Here is a 21,038-nt window from a genome sequence, read left to right on the forward strand (position 1 = left end):
ATTATTATTTTCAGTTTTCGAACTAACGAAACGGGAAGTAATATGGGGCTAAAGATTACATTGACACATAGTAGGAGTTTAGAACATTCTCTGCATTTCTCATGCAAAATATCGTCTGATGTCAATAAATTTCCCTTTCAGCTCGGAGAAAGTGTAGTTTTTGACAAAAGACGTGAGTTACAAGTTACTGAATTTAAAAACGACGTGTTATCGCTAGTTTATTATCCCAGTCATCCGTAATACTAGTTCATTGAATGTATGTGATGATAATCTTGAGGCGCTGAACAAACTTCGAATTTCGTCCCACGATATGGAAATAGAGATTCTACCGATGGCGTCCAGTTTAGTCGTTTCATGAACTGAAAACAAGTAGGCCTATAAGGATTCACATACATTATAGTGGGAGTTCCTGATGTGCGGTTAACCTGGTGCAAGGTCACAGTTTAGAACAACTTGTAACTAACATTTCGAAATTTAGTGCTGTAACGGAAATCCAGCATCAAACTGTCGCTCCGTGTTGTAATATGCTTTAAGGTACAATAAGAAAAATATTATTGCAGAGGTAAATTTTAGTGGTAATGGTTATAGTAAATGTGGCTATGAAGAAGAGTGAAGCGTGTGAAATGGATAGACAGAATAAGAAACGAAGCTGTGTTGGAAAGAGTGGGTGAAGAAAGAATGATGCTGAAACTGATCAGGAAGAGGAAAAGGAATTGGCTGGGTCACTGGTTGAGAAGAAACTGCCTTCTGAAGGATACACTAGAAGGAATGGTGAACGGGAGAAGAGTTCGGGGCAGAAGAAGATACTAGTGATGACATTAAGATATATGGATCATATGCGGAGACTAAGATGAATGCAGAACATAGGAAAGACTGGGAAATGCTGAGTATGCAGTGAAAGACTTGCCCTTGGGCAGGACACTATTAATGAATGAATGAATGAATGAATGATTCTAGTAAAAAAAAAATTGTTTGAGGCTGAAAGTATAAGAAGAAGGCAATATTTCTAAGCGGGGGAGGGACTTTCGGCACTAAATGCAGATATATGTGACAACCCTATCTCTGTAGTTTCGTCTTCGTATTTTGTCGCTTTTCAAGTAACTTGCAACCTTTTGACTTCGTGTTAAGATACCCGTATCGTTCGTTGAGAATGTTTGCTATTGAGAAGGTATTATTCCGTCGTAACTTGTTTAAATCTGTCGGGAGTGTAAAAATGTGTTCTCATTGAGAGATGTCAAGGAATATTTCACTGTATTCCAATAAAGGTAAGAAAACATTTGTGTACAGCCCATATGTTGCTAATCTTATCGCCGTGTACTCACGTCTCCCCCTCATTTCTTTCGACGGTACCTGGATACATTTCTGATGATTTCGACTGTTAAGTTTGTTTCTGCTCGACAGCGGAAATATTAGTACTTCGATGAAGTGTTTGCAACTTGTTTTCTTTTAATTCAATTGTATGCTCTTCCTTCTTCGACTTGCTGTGTCAGTCTTGCGACCTATGTTACGCTGCACCCCAGCAAGCTTCAGTTCAGGTTTTTTAAATATCTCGTGGGCAATAGAGAGAGTTCAGTCAGCTGATGCACAGCTGTTACTTCGGCGCGCCGCCGGTAATATTGTGTCTGTGGGCGGTGGACGGGTGTAATCGTGCCCCCACCTCACCTCCTCACCGTTCCGTCGCCTTCCTAGTAGCCTCAACATCCATCGCCACAAATGGTAATCGATAGGGGGAGTCGTTTTTGTTTCATATTGTCGAAATATCTTCCACCTAGATACAAGTCCTTTTATCTCTCATTCATGTGTTTATTTTATCTCTGCCGGTGAGTGACCTGTAAAATTCAAGTGACTTATCTTGGTCGGGGGCGTCAGAGCAGTAAAAAGCATTGCAAACTTACGCTGTTTCTCTTCCCCCTCACCACAAACTTTGACGTTGCACAGAGGCAGATACATAATAAGAGAACTGTACTTCTGTGACTTAACTTTTTGACCTACATGCACCTAGAATCCATTCCTGCAAGGGAATTCTTTATCAGAACCTCCCCTCAAACTTCCTACACAGATCTCCACAGTAAATAGACAGATAAACATTAAAGTATATGCTAATACTAGCTGAAAGAGTGTGAAAATTTACTTTGGATATTATTGTACGTATGAAACAACGGAGCTTGGAGAAATCAGTTGAGTTTTCATTCTACTTCGCCTATCCGATCATTTGACAAGAGAGCTAAGAAGCAAATATTCTGATGGGGCAGATAAAAAGAAGTATTTTTTTTTCTTTTGCCATGTCAATAATGTTAAAAGAAGTGCTTATACGAATTTTGGGCACTCGACCGCAATTACGAGGGCCGTAAAAAATATCCGCCAGAACCTCAATGAGAGGTAAAGCACCATTTAACAAAGGATATATCGCATTTTGAATAGCATTTATATCATCATTATTTCATGAGATAGAAAGGTGTATTTCCTTCCATTCATTTTTTACAAGTGGATGTGATGTTGGTTGTATAAATGTGCGTCAGGGGATATTACAAGTTGGAAAAAAAGGAAACGCGGCGTGTGCCTATCAGGACCTAGAAATTGTGGGGAGAGGAGGGAAATGCAACGTTCTAAGGGAGAGAGTTCAGCTGTCACGCACATGATTTCTTTCTTTATAGTTTCCATTAGTATGTCCACCTTATTTTTGTGGACGTGGAACGATCATTTTCTGTATTGAAAACAAGTCTTTCCGACAGAAAACTATATTTAACTGTAGGAAACTGGAAATAACTTGTATTATATGTGTTAATAAAGGCAAAGAATAAATTTATCATAGGCCTGTGCATTACTATAATGATGATTCCAATAAAATACACAGATCGTTTTTTTAAACATCTATGTTAAATGCCTATGTTATGACTTTACTCCCCCCCATTTCAAGCAAAATAAATTCCTTGACATCCGGGTTCTAATTGTTTATATATATATATATATATATATATATATATATATATATATATCGTCATCGGCACTTGAAAAATGAACTGTTAGCACCACGAATCCCAAATTTGGATTCCTATGGAAAACTTTCATCGAAAGAAGTAACCGCAGAAAAAACTTGGGTATGTAATTGACGCCTTGGTCTTTAGGTGTGGTATAATGTGAGGTAGAACATTCGTTCATATATTTTTATCTGTGAGTGATCAGCTAATTTATTTGATGCACCTACTTTAATATCATAATGATCAAATTGATTGGGGAGGGAGTTGTGACCTAGTTTCCTATCCCATGGTGGGAAGTATTTCCTAGACATGTCATATTTTGAAGGTTGTTAGGATGCAACTTTAATGCAACTTTGAACTACTGTTTTGTTCCACTTGCGTGTATAAAGGTGAAGTTTTAGTGTCATGGCCGTTCTGCGAGAGTAACATTTTTAGATCTCTCAGTCTTGTAGCTTATACGATTTGATTCGTGTGGAACCAAGTAGCATGTGCCCACACCTATGAAGTAACGGTTAGCGCGTGTGGCCGCGAAACCAGGTGGCCCGGGTTTGAATCCCGGTGGGGACTAATTACCTGGTTGAGGCTTTTTCCGGGGTTTTCCCTCAACCCAGTATGAGCAAATGCTGAGTAACTATCGGTGCTGGACCCCGGACTCATTTCACCGGCATTATTACCTTCATCTCATTCAGACGCTAAATAACCTGAGTCGTACAGCGTCGTAAAATAACCTACTAAAAAAACTTGATTTTAACTTCGTTTCAATATTCCACATGTGTTGAATCTCAGTTAATTAGATTGTTATAATAGCTCAAGATTTATCTCAGCCAGGGTTGCCAGATAAAGGTATCGAAACCGTCGTACTAACTTATAAAAATTATCGTACTTGAGCATAAAATTGTCGTACATTTCTCATCTTCCTAATATACGTCTAGTCCACCGCTGTATAGTAATGGTTAGCACGTCTGACTGTGAAACGAGCGGGTCAGAATTGAAATCCCGGATGAGACGAGTTATTTGGTTGACGCTGTTTCCAGGTTTTCCCTCTACCCATTAAGAGCAAATGCTGGTTAACTTTCGGTGCTGGAATCATTTCACTGCCATTATCACCTTCATGTCATTACGCAGTTGATAAAGAATCGCAAAATAAATATATCTACCAGTAAATTTTAATTTAAATTAAAAATACTACTAATTATAGTTCACATCCACAATGACATTCAGCATTGAAATAAATCACCACCCATTTCTTCATCATCAACACTGTCAGAGCAGTAAGACGTGCACGATGACGCTTGGTTAGAAACAACTTTCTTATATTTAAAGTCAGCAGAATTTGATCTTTGGCCGGCGCGGCGGAGATAGGCCAATAAATACTGAAAATTATATCAAATTAATTCATCTACAGTAGACTCAAACCCGACACCTCTATAATGTCGGTGCATTTAGACTTCTTAATGCTACTGCGGTACTATTTAATTGATAAAAGATTTCCTTTATCGAACAAACAAGGAAGTTAATAAAATTAAACTCGTATTATTTTGATATAACTGCGCCGTCTACGTGAAACCTAGAGCTCAAGATGACAAATTATGACTTGCATGGCAAGCATAGTTACAGATCGATTTTCAAAGCATCCCCCCCCCCGCCCCCTAAAAGCATGTTTCTTCCATATTAGTCCAGGACATATTAAATGAAGAAAACTTGTCTAAAAGGGACGAATTAACTATACATTTAATTTTAATTATAGACCAACATTATAAGTTCCCAATTATTTTTTTCCCTTTAGTGAAATAGTCGTACAAAATTGCGTACGATATAGAGCGCGGTCGTACCTCGTACAATGAGTCAAAATAGTCGTATGCGTACGACTGTAGTTGTACATATGACAACCCTGATCTCAGTTGTACTTAGACGTTTTTCCTTATGGAATTGCAGCGTGTATTATGAACCACGCCCCTTTTTGTAATGTTGAATTTCTATCATATTATTATTATTATTATTATTATTATTATTATTATTAATTTTAGAGTGATTTGGCTAAGAAGCGTAAGCCACGATCACCCATCTTCTTATGTATCCTTCTCAGAAGTAAGGAGTGTTATAAAACGGTAGAGCTGTTCTTAGCATTTAGTATGGCGAGAGGCGCCATGTTCGGTCGACAAGTAAGCCGGCCAATGAATGGAATGGCTGGCACTCCGGAATGTCGCTATGTAGTGATGACGGCATGGGAAAGGAATGCGTGTTCCTCCGCGCTGCTGCATCATGATCTCTCTCTCTCTCTCTCTCAGTCAGTTCCTGATAAGTAGTGATAACAGCTTATGTTGCAGCTGCACCTGGTATACTGTCAACCGTGTTGTTGAGTGGTTGTGCGCGTTATGGTCCACTGACTCTTGTAAGTGGTAGGAGGCTTCGGTATTCAATTGCCCGTTGTAAATTGGTGGAGATAAAATCAAATGATACTTTTTTGTTCGGACAGTATTTTTATCTCGTGGTAGGTAGTAAAAACAATAGCAAGGGTCGCGGCATTTGCTCCTCTACATTAACCAGCTGTTGCTTTCCTCTCTTGTGATTTAGAGGTCTCTTTTTAACTGTTCACTTTCATCGAGATCTGGCGCCGAGTTATCCCAAGTCCAAATTATCAAATGTATCTATCTTTCTTGAATTTATTGTTGCTGTTACATCGCTTAATTGGAAGGAACAATTTTGAAAGAGTACAGAGCTTTAAATATCGTGGGAGTGTGATAACTGACAATAATAACAATAGGGTATTGACAGAGGTTAAAGAAAGATTATAGGCAGGAAACAGATGCTATTGGGCCTTACTTCCTTTGTTACGATCTGGGGATCTCTCAAGAAATGGGAAAAAGAAAATATACAGAACAGTAATCAGGCCGATGGTTACATACGCCTCCGAAACTTTGTCTTTACTAATAAATGAGGAAAGAAAAATTGCGGCATGGGAAAGGAAAATTTTGGGAAGAATATATGGGTCAAAAATGGAGAATGGAAAATGGAAAATTAGAACTAACAAGGAACTTTATGAGATATATGATGAACCGCATATGAGTGTATTTAGAAGCGCAAGGTTGAGATGGGCCGTCCATGTTGAAAGAAGTGAAAAGGGATCATTACTGAAAAAGATTTATAGAGGGAAGCCGGATGGTAGAAGATGTATTAGGAGACCTAGGAAGAAATGGATTGAAGGCGTTGAAGTAGATATAAAGCAGATGGGTATAAAGACATAGAGGAGAAGAACTCAGGACAGAAGAGAATGGGCTTGTATTGCTAGGGAGGATCTGTTCTTCCAAGGAACGTAATCGCCATGAAGTAGTAAGTCACATCGCTTGGAAGCATGTCTATATTTTTACCACAGTTTTTCTTGTTAATATAAGATCCTTTTGAAATTTGATTGTGTCTAGGATTTGAGTTGGAGTAGCAAAATTTTCAGTTTCCTGTAGAAGAGGTTTTAGCAATATATACTGATTGCCATTTCCCTCTTCAAAATGCTTTTTCATACATTTCTAGTCAACGCAACGTGGCTAACAAATACGAAGGTGGTCCAATACAGGAAGTCACAGGTCTCTCGAGTCAGCAACTAAATCAGTTACGAAAGTTATGCTATTCATAATTACTGAGTACTGCGCATACATGATCATTAATCACATAATCTCTTGAGTTGCTGGAGTTGTTAGGCGTTAAAGTAAATACATATTTGTAATTACTTTTTCTGAGGCTTGTAAGTGAAGATAACTGCCATCCTTTTTCAGTGAAATAAATACATTTTTCAAATTTCAGTTACTGTTTAATAAACCTAGTTAAGCCTTAGTTGAACAGAATACTAGAAGAGTCCTATCCGCTTCAGTTCGTGATGGACATAGGGTTATTCACATCATAAAAGTTTCAGAACTTGCTCAGGGATTTACTTACTCACCCTTCAGTAAGACTGAGTATCGGATCTTCCTCCGGAATAAAAAGCCACTGGTACTACCGCATATTGACCACTTCACTTTCTTCTAGTGCCAAGGTGAAGAACGAATAGGATTCCCACCTCTTCATCCTCTATACTCCACAACAGTATTGCCTGGTTGTAAAAAGGAAGAACCCAAATGCAGTCTCATTAGAGAGAAATTGTGTGACATTCTGCAAATGAGATAGCACGAACATTCGGTCATAGAAAAAAGCTACAGTTCGGAAGATTTTAAACAAATTTCGTGTTTTCGGAAATATCTTTAAAAATCGGAAGATGCTCCGAAATTTCGGAAGACTTGGCAACAGTGCTCCACAGTCTTTGACGTTCTTATTGAATTACGTTCTCATTCTTAATGTCAAGTATGCTGCACACATTTTCTCAAAATATGTGTAGAAATTCATTATTTTATTCTTGAGGGTTTATTTTTATATGTTCAGGGGTGATATTGCATACTCATTAGCTTAAGTAAGAGCTTTGTAGTACAGCGAATTGCAGGTTAATTGTCTGTAGCGGTATCTCATTGATCCCTTTTTAGAGAACATTTTCAAAGTTGTGACTCGACTGGAAAGTTTTGTCATTTTTGTAATTACGTTGCCCATTTAGTTTCTTACGCCCGGACCTGAAATCATAGGCCTGATGCTCGTTTCCTTCTTAGAACTGTGGCACCTTGAATCATGGCTCATCTTGTTAGGCGCCAGATGAGCATATCACAGAACTCCGGTTTCTCTCTAGGACAGGAAATGATCGTGGTGGTTCTGATTATACTGTGACCTCAGTGGTTTTTGCGGTAAGGGAAATCCATAACAGTAGAACGACATCTTTGTACTTTTAAAGCCAACTCATTTTATTTTTCAACAGCTGTTTTTCGGAAGGAATCCTTAATGAATAGAATTATTGTCTTAGTATAATTGAAAAATTGTATTAAGTTGGTTTTGATTCTTGATGATATTTTAATTTGGAAAATTAAAGGAATGCAGTTTAGACGCTATGGGATGCATGAATGTAGAGCTCCATTCTTTGATTCTTGGTAGGATAAGCATTTTGTAAAACTGCTGTGTTTTTTTTTTAACTAAGCTTTGACTCCTGTTTCCACTTTGTGAATATATTGCTTAGATTACAATACAGTGATTCTAATATAAATATTAAAAATAGTAGACGAAACCAGAAGGGATTAGGAACCCACGTATCAGATTAGTATGAACTACAGAACATACATAATTGGATAAATTATAAGAAAAAATGAATAACAAGAATGGATGATACTAGAATGATTAAATTGAAGGGTTCAGAGCCCTAGTGGGCTAAGTGCCACTTATTAAAAGCAGAGAAAGCAAGGGTTAAAGTTAAGTGATTACTATAATTTAATGAAGATTTGCATATCATTCAGTTTTAATGTGCATACTTTATATTACTTGCTACATGTTTCATTAAATTATGGTATTTATTTAATTTTAACCCTTGTTTTTTATGTTTTTAATATATGGCGCTTGGTCCACTATGGCTCTGAACCCTTCAATTGCAAGAGGTAATTTGCGAAGACATACTCGGATACCGACAGTCCAAAAAAACTATGGAGGGACTATTGCGTTAAACGGGCTATGGTTCTTTCTCTCTGGCATGTACAATAACAGTTTCAATTTTTCATGTATGTATAAATCGTGAAGGGTTTTGAATATGTGGTTATTATATACATTTTGTGCAAACTAAATTCTTGTTTCACTCATTTACACTATCAGCCCAGCTGTTTCTTTTATAAACATATGAATTAGGGGCCAGAGCCTAGGACATGTACCGTAAATCTACAATTCTAGATTTACTTTCTGAGGACTTGTTATCACTCCTAAAAATTAATGATCTTCGTCCCGTTTGTATCCTGGAACCTCGTATCCAATTTCAAGCATGTAATAGGGGAATCACGGGGGGCAAAGCAAAACCATAGAATCCCTATATAACGGGGTTATTGGGAACATCATTTACTCCTCCCCCGTTATAGCTTGACCGTGGTACAGTATATTGGCATATGATTATTTAATAAAGATATTTTCGGGAGGCATGTTTCTTACAGTGTTACATCCATATCCGCGATGTTTCGGACTGAGTTGTATAGAACTTGAACTGTAGGTGTACTAAAAATTATAATAGGGCATAACTTAAAATCTCTTTCTTTTTCTCTCCCAGACAGAAACACATGCATGTATCAATAAAACTAAGTAGCAGTGCTAACAGAAACTTTTTTATATGAAGATGTCATATGAAATTTGAATCTAATTATTTTATTATAATCTCGTCTTTAAGTTTATAGATTGTACCGGAATCACTTTTCTTTTTTCTGCATTGTTGTGCAGTACGTTATTCATATATCTTCAAGTGACAGCCTGAACTACTGCAAACTTCTACGAGTATAGTCCCGTCGCTCTAATTTCCGGCAGCCAATCGCGTTGCAGGTCGGCTACATTTAAACGTATGCGTCTTATGATTCGCTAACGAAGACGTTATTTATTTCTTAAGGATCGATAAATACTTAATATGATCGCCCGCCATTTTGGCTCTTTCGTTGGCGTTCGCAGAAAGCACACTAAGACGTTATTTGCCGCTCAATTATTTGCTGAATTACAGTGCATTTGATTTATTATCATAGGAGGTACGACATGATAATGTTTAACGGTGTGGCAAATAGATTCCTCGTATGGTAGCTCGGCAACGAAAGAACAAGAATGGCGAACGATACTACCTACCTAGACTTTATAGAGCCTTAACTTCCTAAGACGTCAGCAAAGAGGAGGAGTCACGCCGGGAATAACATCATCGCGACTATAACACATGAGTATAGTCTGTTACAAAAGAAAGTGCTTCCATTCCTCAAATGAGATATAGAAATTCTTATATATTCAGAAATTTAAAATAAATATTATAATTATTATAACTCAGCCTATGCTAAGAAGCGTTCATAAAATTCCTGATACTTTTGTGACCTCTTCTGTTTTGAAGTTATCGTCCGACGTCTGACATTGAGAAGGAATTCTTTGTAAATTTAATTTGTGTTGGAGTGCAAATGAGTCCCACCACGTACGTATATGCATAACTCGCTTTCCTTTCCTTGTTAGCTGACGCCGTCGCCTGTCACACTACTCACTACTGCTTGCCCGAGTTCAAAAGCACCGTACATCATTTTGTTTTCGTCGCGTCAGTGTTTGTTCAATCATTTAGGAACGTGAATAGGAATAAAGACTAGTGGACGCAACACCTGTTCACACATTTGGACGTAATGTACATTCCAAGACGCTCTTAGTCCCTTCCGATTGTTTGCTTGCCAGCTTGTATGCTTTCACAATCTTGGGATTACCGTTGAATTCTGTAATGTCTGAAGTTGAAGGAGATCGTACTTCACTACTCTCTGATAAACACAGATGTTTCATTCAGACAGGTATTCGAATCCGAACTGTCGACAAGACAAAGAATAGCAAAGTTTTAACGTATAGGCAACTGAAAATAAGCAAGATTAAAAACAAATGCGATGATATAATGCCGGATCCTTACTATTTACTTCCACATGTGTCGAGAATTTAACACGTTATCCCCACTCCTGCCTACTTTCCCCAGCCACTCCCAGACTTTCTTCCAAGAAAAAAAAAACTGAAGCTGTTCAAAAAACTTACCCACTCTTTCAAGAGTACAGGGCTGAACCGCCTGTAAGCTGTTCAATTAATGTTGGGAATTCATTCGTTATGAAGAATTAATGAAATCATAATGTGTAACGTTAACACTTCAATTATTATAATCTAGAATTAACTTTTCTTCATACGAGGAAAAAGTGCAAGTGTATACATATATAGACTACAGTATATGTGTGTATGACGTCACGCAGATTAGAAGTGTATCTTAGCAACTTTATAGTTCTGTTGTTGAGCCACCGGCGTGGCTCAGTCGGTTAAAGCGCTTGCCTGACGATCTGAAGTTGCGCTCGGGCGCGGGTTCGATCCCCGCTTGGGCAGATTACCTGGTTAGGTTTTTCCGAGGTTTTCCCCAACCATAAGGTGAATTCCAGGTAATCTATGGCGAATCCTCGGGCTCATCTCGCTATCACTAATCTTATCGACGCTAGATAACCTCGTAGTTGATACAGCGTCGTTAAATAACCAATTAAAAAAATCTGTTGTTGAAGTCCTTGTTTGTGAGGTTAAGTTAATAGCCGTAGCTACGAATTGCTTTATTTCTATAAAATCAAATTAAATGTGTGAAATTAGTGCTCCTTGAAAAGGCTCCGTAATTTTTGCCATCCTTTTAATTAAAATCTTAAATTCCAATGTCTTTTCTCTAGTCACCATTATCAAATTACGTTGCCTGTGGCATTTAACGTCGCGTTTTACAGAAATCGGACGTTACTATTGCTTATTCATGCTGGTGGAGTGGAGTATGTGTTTACAAAAATATATTGAAGACGATCTATAGAAATGGTTTCTCAACACTGTTATTCATCGTATTTTTTTCAGACCTAGATACTTTCGGCAGTATTCATGTTTGCGTGTATCGTGTTTGTTGTGTGTTATACTACCGGTCAAAAGTTTTCGATCACCTATCACAACTATGGATTTGTGGTTAAAACAGGGATCTCGTTTTGAATATTATATCATAATGCTAGAGAGAGAAAATATTTATTTTGTTGGTCTATTTAGTTTTTCCGATGTATTTGTACTTTGAAATAAAGTATATAGTTGTTCTGATAGCTAATCGAAAACTAATTACACACATATCCGTTAGTGTATATGGATTGTACAGTCTGTTCCTTCTCTTAACTTTTTTATGCGATTCGATGTGTACACCCCTTCATAATTTTACAAGTCTCTTTTTCTACCAACTTCCGACAACAAAATTGATGACATTACACATTTTGTATTAAGACAGTGGGTGGTTAAAATTAAAGAAGGATTAAGGTCAAAATGCTGAAACATGTGCGTAAAAGAACGGAGCATAATCGTCTGTTGTGTGTCATTTGCTTTACGTTAGTGTGGTAGACGAATTTATCCATATCCTGTGAAGTACACAAGTACTGTACTAGTGTACTTCTGAACAGTCGAGGAGTGTGAGCTACTTCCCATTCTCCTTCCTTGCCTGTTATCGCACTTCCTCAGTGACACGTGATGTCAGGGTGTCAACAAATCAAACACTGTTGTCATTGTGCAGCCAGTTGTTTCTTGTTACCACAGCTAGAACTTCCTCGTAAGCAAAATCTTACAAACGGAAAGGAAACCGTTTATTCCGTATCTTAAATTTATAATGATGTTCAAATTGTTAAACAAAAAACATACAGTAACTAGGAATGTACTCGTGATACAAATGAAGGCTAAAAATTGCTGTTTGCAACGAATCCTTCGAAGATATTATTATTTAATATTTATATTGATTATATAAATTGATAACGCATCGAACTTTTATCAAACCGCTGCAGCGCGCTGGAACAATTCATTTAAACAAATCAGCGTTGGAATTCGATTACTAGATGTCTATTAAGGCATTTTCGATGCTGATTTATGTTTAAATTAATTTACTGGTAATTTTGGATAGCTTTTAGGAAGCGGCACTTGTAGGCGACATTGGGACATCAAGAGTTAAATCGATATTTGAACCTTCAAGACTAGATCGACACACCGTGCAGAAAACAGAGTCCTGAGATTAAGTGTTGAATGTTAAATGTTATGTTTTATTTAACGACGCTCGCAACTGCAGAGGTTATATCAGCGTCGCCGGATGTGCCGGAATTTTGTCCCGCAGGAGTTCTTTTACATGCCAGTAAATCTACTGACATGAACCTGTCGCATTTAAGCACACTTAAATGCCATCGACCTGGCCCGGGATCGAACCCGCAACCTTGGGCATAGAAGGCCAGCGCTATACCAACTTGCCAACCAGGTCGACGATTAAGTGTTGATGATCACAGACAATACAAAATTACAAATTGTATGAATGCATATGCACTAATGTATGTGTGTATATATATATATATATATATATATATATATATATATATATATAATATCGTTGTTGTTCCTGCAATAACTCCTATGTGCAAAATATGAAATTTTTCAGTAGGAAGAAAAAACACATTTATTCATTCTATGACACCCTTACATAGGAGACTGTGAATTCTTACATTTTCGAAACAAAGATATATAATTACATGTTATAGGAGATTTTATTATTTGCTGTAGCACTATTTAAGTTATTTAATAGAGCAAAATCTGAAAATCGATAAATATGTCACATAGGAGTTATTGCAGGAACAACGACGATATATTAAAAGCAATTACAATGAAATTAAAAAATCTAAAATGCTATAACAAGCATTAAGAAATTGGTTTTAAATAACTACATTTAAATATTAACCGTATCAGCCACTCAGAGTACATGGAAAGACAGACAATTTATCCAACTTTTAGTCTCACCGCAGGCAGGTTCCCAATCCAAATACTGATAAAGAATATTATAGCTCGGGCCATTTAGGAAGACCTTTCAAATAGAGGAAACATGCGAGTGAGAGTGCTGACTTCCCTTCCTCCAGAAGGCTTTAAATCAAGTTACATATGTTATGAACAAAAGAAATGGAATAAATTAGATAGTGTGATTACTGTACAGTACCCTGTAGACTTTGAAATATCAGTCGGAATTATTAATGTATAAAGAATGGAAATGAAACAGTGTTTTGATCTGTCTAAATCATGAAGCTGCTAATCATTATCAACAATAATATTACTCAATGTTGAAGCCTATTTGATTAACCATCGTATCATCTCTTTGACGCCGATAACTCCTGTATTGGGCAAACGCTTTGAATTAAATATTTGAATACATGTAAGTTCTTTTTAACCCGGATCTTCCAAAGTCCGTACATCTTTACATGCCTGTTGATGGAACTTTATTCATTCTTTACACAATACTACTTTTCCTAGTTGTAATATTTTATCCACGTGTGTTTTATTTACTGGTTATGAAATGATATATTTACTGTGTGTGGCAATGCATGTTTGATAAAAGTGATTGATGGCAAAAGTCCCTTAATACCTACTGTCGCTGATTATTTGTCCAGAGTTATACATAATTGAGGACTAATGATAAAAATAGGTCTAAACTCGCTGGCATTAGAATAAGGAAGTGTTTTACTCTTGACATTTTGTCATGATACATACCGGTATATATAGTGCCGATATTGTGGCGAAACTTTCATTACGTACGAAGACAATTAAAATATACCGCTTCGGTGTCGTAAATTAAATTACGTACTAGATTTATCACTGTTTCCTTGACCAAATATACTTGGGGCCATTGCAGTACGACATCCACAGCAAAGAACCTCAAACAGAACATTTATGGACATGGAAAGTACTGTGGTGAAGTTTTCTCCAATTACTTCAATTTCCGTTGCCAGTATCATCCCACTATTGTTTAGTTTAGAAAACTTGGTAAAGAAACATAAAGATTTAACAATTTTTAATCGAGGTTTTTGTACAGTTAGGGTTAGTTACCATGAGAAGAAATTCTATAGGAGGACATGGAATCTATAATAAGAGGACATTTGCTGAAAATAGGAGAACTTTTTAAAAATTGGTATGAACAAAATTAAGGATAGAGACAATGGCTCACCTTAGTTTTCTCACTAGCTGCTGGATCAGTATTGCATCTGTACCCTACTTATCGGTGGAGCCCACTTTGTGCACAAGAGCCTGAAGAGACCAACATATCTTGTAACAAATAACTATGGAACTGTTCACAGGACATATCCTTGAAATTATATTTCACCATGATGATACCTCTGACTGTCTCCGTTAGCATGCGACTTCGTTCTTTTGTCCCTTGAGCAGATATTAGGAAAAATACTCTCTCAGCACTTCCATTGTATTTGGGATAAATAAATAGAATTGACAAATTTTTATGAGTTCTGAGAAAATTTTAGTGCTCGCAGAATTTTTGGAATTAAAGAATTTGCACCATTGTTTATCTAAACTTAAATCTTTGTCAAAATTAACTTCATTGACATATCTTTGTACATTGCAGAATAAAATTGATGGAATAGTTTAGAATCATGAATAGTGACATTTTTAAAGTGTAAGAATTCAATGCATGTCAATAGGTCATCATACTTTGTTTTTTATGTGCTCCAGCTTCAACCATTGAAAGCAGTTAAATTCTTGCATAGGTTTTTACCATTTCTTTAGATATTCTATGCATAATATCGCACATTATTCAATTTTCATATTAATTCTAGTTTAAATGCGAAATGCCGGACATTTAAATTTTTTTAAATGCCTGCCGGACGGATGGTAACCCTGTGTACAGTATTGACTTTAAATGTGCTTAGACATCTATTACTGTTTCTTACGTAGCTTGTAAAGTTCGTTGTATCATAAACCCTTGAGTATAACCAATTGTCAAAGATCTGACACAATTTGACATATCTATCTAGTTTTTATAACTGGTAGCAAAAAAAAAAAAAGCTTTTACAGATCGGCTAAGAAAAGAAATGGGGCTAAATACCATTCTAGAAGAAAGTATGATTCTGAATAGAACTGTTTTTTTTTTTAAATAATATGTTGAACAGCAACTCGTATGTCAAAGAAATTAACAAATTAAGATTTCACTTGATTTCTATGAAAGACATTTTCCCGAATCTTCTACAGGCACCTCTTAAGGCAAGACTGGATACAAACTTCAAAAGAAGAGATTCAAATACCGTTTTATGTCAGACAATTCAACATCGTCGATATGCTAAAGATGATACCTCTGATTGAGGTTCTGGCTGATGATGTATATCTATTATCAGGCAGTATATCTTACTTGACGATGTGTCAGAGGAAGAACAATTGTTTGTATAAATGTGAAGTCTGATTAGTGTAATATTACTGATTACTAATCAGCGATGTATGCAATGGAGGAGAAAAGGAACTAGCCATCCTACTCCATTAATTCATGGCTTGTTTCCTCATGAGTGACGCCTTATTGGTGTCATGAAGTTCAAACCTGTCTTCGAACAGTTGACTAAACGACAAAGAATGCTAAGATGATATGATAATCTAAGTGGAATGTAAATCCCAAAATTAATTTTAGAATGGTAGAAAAAATGGAAGCCAAAGAAATAATGGATTGTCATAGTCTGATAGACGAAGATATTGCTGCTAGAGATTTGTGGAGAAATATAGTGGTGCGAAATTTTTGGTATCTATCCCCTTTAATCTTTGTAGAAATGTCTGACGTTTCGGGCTACGTATCGGATCCATTAAGGAAGACGAGGAAAGGGTACAATACCTGTAGATGTGTTTTTGTTATCAATAGCTGTTCTGCATTCCTTGCTTTCTCCGATAATGGAGTCTATACATAGCTCCTGAACGTTGGATGTTTCTATATCTGTACGAGTAAATTTCACAGTGAAAATTCTTGTCTTGGTCCCCTTCTTTAATGTACCGTAGTTGGCTAATCTAGAATGTTATGAATGTTTATTTCGGTCGAAAGTTCTTGTTAATCACTCATCTCTTCATTTTCTCTGATTATACTCTTCTTCTGAAGGAAACCATGCATACTACTGTGATCGAAACAGATGAATTTCGGCTAATTGTATATTACGTATATTTTGAATGTGTGTATGTTACAGTAAAAGTAATTAATCCGCGAATATACAAGGTGGGTCAAAAGTCGCTTTCCCCAAACACTTCCTTACATTTAATTACATTTGACTGCACATTCCTTTACAGATTTGTTCGAAATGGAGGCCCTTTTTCACGATACATAATTCACAACGTTGAGACACTGATTTACAGATGACAGAACATAACTCACGGTTTTCATCGATTTGCTTGAATGATTTCATTTCAGCATACCTCACAGCGAAAAATCACATGGCGTCAGGTCGCACGTTCTGAGTGGTCATTCTGTTGTGCCACGACGGCCAATCCATTCATGGAATTGCTGGTTCAAGAAATCCCTCACTCCTACACCAAAACGAGGTGATGCTCCATCCTGTTGCTGCATTTCGGCAAAACGAGGGCTGTTGTCAAGACATGACATCGGAAAAACAGTTGGCGCACGAACATGGTTGTCAACCCACCAATTATAACACCAGCTATTCGTTTATTCAAGTTAGTTATGACATCTGTATATGTGTACAAGTATGAAACGTAAGAACGAATATTGGGGAAAGCGACTTTTGACTCACCTTGTACATAATAGCCGATAATCAGTGACATTAGGATTGGTTTGTTCAGGTTTTTAAAAACACATGCAATGCGTACCAAAGACATCAACAAACCAAATCTAATCTGTTACTGGTCCTCTATGATGTCATTGATGTCCGTCATATTGACCAACGTTTGGGTTATTATGTAATTTTTTCTTTTCATCATAAATATCATAACATACAGTATATAAATATGTTATTTTGCTGTTCATAGTTTTGAATAGCGTTTGTGATTCTACTTGATCCTGCATTTCCATTTTTAGCAGCTTGTTTGATTCAGAAGGAGTTTGTAGGTTTCCCGCCTGTCATATACAGTGCATACGTTGATACGCAGTTGTGCTCTGGCGCCCACCATAGGCTTGCGTGCGGTGAGGTGCATTGCATGGCAGGAGGGCGGGCCTTGTATGGGTTGTTAGCATACCTTGACTCTTATTTTCTTTTTAAGTTTTTGCTCTACCTTGTTGGCGCCAATACTTGATTCGTCCGTTTCCACATTCTCCCATGAGAGTCGGTGTGTTTATGACCGAGTATACGCTCGCACACATGATAATTAACAGGTTCTTGACAACAGCGTGTCAAAAGTTTTGAAGTCTCGCGTTTTCAGAGGAAGAAGTAGGTACAGAAATAACTAGCGTAAACCGGATATGGAATTTAGAAATAAAAACAAAGGATTTTCTCTTGTCTCCCCTCCCTCTCATCTTCCTACAAACGTTTGCTTGTAGCTTCACAACTAAACTGTCTCTCACGCGAGAACTGGTTTCATGCCTCGGAGAGGTCTTTCCTTCTCTTTCTGCTCTCCGTCGCTCTCTTTCTTAGGCTTTACCTGGCAATGCCGGAATGTTCTTTACCATATCTGGCAAAGTCTCACGACTTACTTGGAGTTGATTAACATTAACAAAACAGAAAAGAAAGACTCTCTGTATCTCCCTCTCTGTTTCCTTCCTCCCCCTCCCCCCTTTCCATTCTCCAAGCATTCCCATGCAGTGAATGCATCGTGGTCCGGCGGGGAGAATACGTAACCTATTGGGAAGTTGCAGGCTTTCCTTCTTGCCTCGTTGTCGAGACTTGCTCGACGCATTACCATATCTAGTCTGTGCCCGGTCAGCCGTTCCGTCTGCTTGCATTGTTGTCCTACCCACACTCGGTATAGGTAGTTGTACTTGGAAGTGTGTGTTGTTTCCACTACTAGTCTACAAATGCTAACGACCTCTGTTCTAAATCTTGAACATATGTTTTACAACCTGATTTTTATATACATAAAATTTCCACCACAGATTTATCATGCTTCAAGGTATTTAAAAGACGTAGATTTTGTCTTCTATGACGTCATGACAGCATTTAGAATGGCGTTGTTCCTGCAATAACTCCTATGTGACATATTTATCGATTTTCAGATTTTTGCTCTATTAAATAACTTAAATAGTGATACAGCAAATAAAATGACCTATATGTAATTATTAGAAACAGGATTTTCATGCACTATCAAATGGCCAAATATGCACAATGAAGGAAAAAAAGACTGAAAATATGCACTATCAAAATTAAAACTTACATTTTGTTTTCGAATGGCACAGTGTACTACTAACAGTCTTTCCAAATTTCTAAGATATTCTTTCTCCTTGATCCACTGTGCCACAAAATCTCTTGTCGAACATTTAATCGGGGGCATTAAGACACTTCACAAATCACCACAGAACAAAAATACAGTAGCTAATTCACAAACACCTGTACATATACCTATCTACTTTTCCAAATTAAAGGCATGTTAGTGCTATTGTCGCCAAACTACAAAGTATGGCAGGGAGCAGAAGAGGCATCCTTCTAATAATAATTTTAGCCTCAGGGTAAGACTTGTATAGAACAAGAGTGTGGAATTCCAGTGTGACAGTACAGTGAGAGGATTAGCTGGTAAGGTTCAAAGTCCTCAGTTAGAAACCCTGCAAACCGTTAGCATTTCACTTATACAGTATTTTTCAGTACATATACTCAAATATTTTAAGCTCAGAAATAGCAAACTCTACGAGGCAACATTTATAAAATGCAGTATCATGCGATTTATTATATATAATATGCAATGAAACTATAAAAAAAAATGGACGTAATATGCAACATAAACCTCAAAATATGCATTATTAAACTTAAAGTTAAAAAAAACATGCAAATATGCACGGAAAACGTATACATATTTCGAATCACTAAGCAATGAAACGGATATTTACAAAGTTTGAGAACTGTAGCAAGCTTATATAAAAACATGCATTTGCATGGAAATTCTGTCTCTAGTAATTATATTTCTTTCTTTCGAAAATGTAAGAATTCATAATCTTCAATGTACGACTGCCATAGGATGAATAAATGTGTTTTTTCTTCCTACTGAAAAATTGTATATTTTGCTCTATGAGTTATTGCAGGAACAACCACGGTATAATAAAAAACTAAAGCTCGGGCCATTTTAATGTTTGAAGAATTTCGTATAGCCAGTTCGGCTGAAGGCCATGTATGTTTTCTAGTGCTATGAAAATGCGTAGTACTGTATTAGTTAGTTTCTTCGGATAAAAGCAACGCCGTAGACTCATAATTGTGAATATTCAACTCCTAGAAAAACCTTGAACCTGAATGAGAGCCTCATACAAAATGTACCAACAAACTCCTAATATTCGAAGAGTTTAATTATTTATTCTAAAATATTATGAGTGTTTAAGCGTAATATTTCCTGTTTGTTTCAACAGAATATCCTGTTTGTTTCAACAGAATATCGCCCAGGAACATGATTGAACGTTTATTATTGCTCTTGTTCTAGCTAATAAACTTCCTTTGTATCTTAGACTCCGAGTATTGTCCACTGAGACATGGCCTAACAGCAGCAGGGACAGACGACGCCAGTGTCGATTTGAGTGAGCAGCAGGATCTTCACTGGTAATGGGAGTCGAACGCTATAGCCACGTGAGTGATACATCTGATAGTAGGGTTTGGATCAAGTTCATACTAACAAGGGAACTGTTGTTGAACTCTTGTCGAAATCCCTCCTTAAACTACGTACATGGATCTCGATGGTAGATAGACATTGCAAATTATTTGCTCATACTGACTGTAAGGGTGCGAAATTAGAGCTTGAATAAAAATTATTGTCGATAATTTTTGTAACGCCCGGCCTTGCGTAGATAGTACTCACCCAGCTGCACCTCGCGTGGAGTCCACGAGCTTATTTCACATGTTACGTGTTTGGGTGGGCGTTGTCGCTCCAAGTACGCATCGTTGTTTCTTATTGCACCTTTCAGATACGTTTTCACACCCTTAAGTTTGTTAATATTAAGAGCTAATTTTGTGTATTTGTCTAGTGCTTTGGTGATTAACTATGTGCGCAGTTTGAGAGAGGTTTCGACATGAAATAATGAACATTTCCCTTGTAAGTCTAAGATGCCATCCACCAGTAAATGTGGACTTGTGTAAATTAGAAAAGGTCGAAATGTATTGTACTGGTGGGTAATAGATGCGTGGCGCATTGCCTCTAAGTTTCGTTTCACATTAGTCTTTACGCCATATAACCACAGATAGGATAACAGCACATACTCGGATTCTTCCGATGAAGTTCCAGGACTTTAGCTCTCCTTGCGATCACTGTCAATCCATATTGTTGATAAAAACCACAGTCTAGTATATACAGTCACGAAGCTTGAGCTGTGAGGATGCTAAGAACAATAGACTGTGCCGGTACTATTTCGCGTTGTCTGTAATGAGGCGATATTAGCGATCCTAGTGGTTAACAACTATCCATGGTTGCATATTTACTACGTATTGAGCTTCGTGACTGTATATACTAGACTGTGTAAAAACGTTGTCAATTACGTATGAACGATTCCATCTCTTCCCC

The 21,038-nt window shown here is 37.1% G+C and overlaps 1 protein-coding gene across 3 annotated transcripts in view; it reads left to right on the forward strand.

Moving 5' to 3' along the window:
• Nucleotides 1–21,038, forward strand: part of LOC138709023 (transcription factor AP-4-like) — a 308,661-nt gene that overhangs the window by 176,577 nt on the left and 111,046 nt on the right. The window contains exon 1 of one of the 3 annotated variants that reach the window (XM_069839486.1): nt 20,072–20,110. The exons of the other annotated variants lie outside the window; for them this stretch is intronic. Coding sequence (XP_069695587.1) covers nt 20,087–20,110 — 24 coding nt within the window. The 5' untranslated portion in view covers nt 20,072–20,086. Of the gene's footprint in view, nt 1–20,071; nt 20,111–21,038 lie in introns of those variants that run through there. 3 annotated transcript variants of the gene reach the window in all.

Source organism: Periplaneta americana, chromosome 11 (assembly GCF_040183065.1).
Source record: "Periplaneta americana isolate PAMFEO1 chromosome 11, P.americana_PAMFEO1_priV1, whole genome shotgun sequence".
Lineage (NCBI taxonomy): Eukaryota > Metazoa > Arthropoda > Insecta > Blattodea > Blattidae > Periplaneta > Periplaneta americana.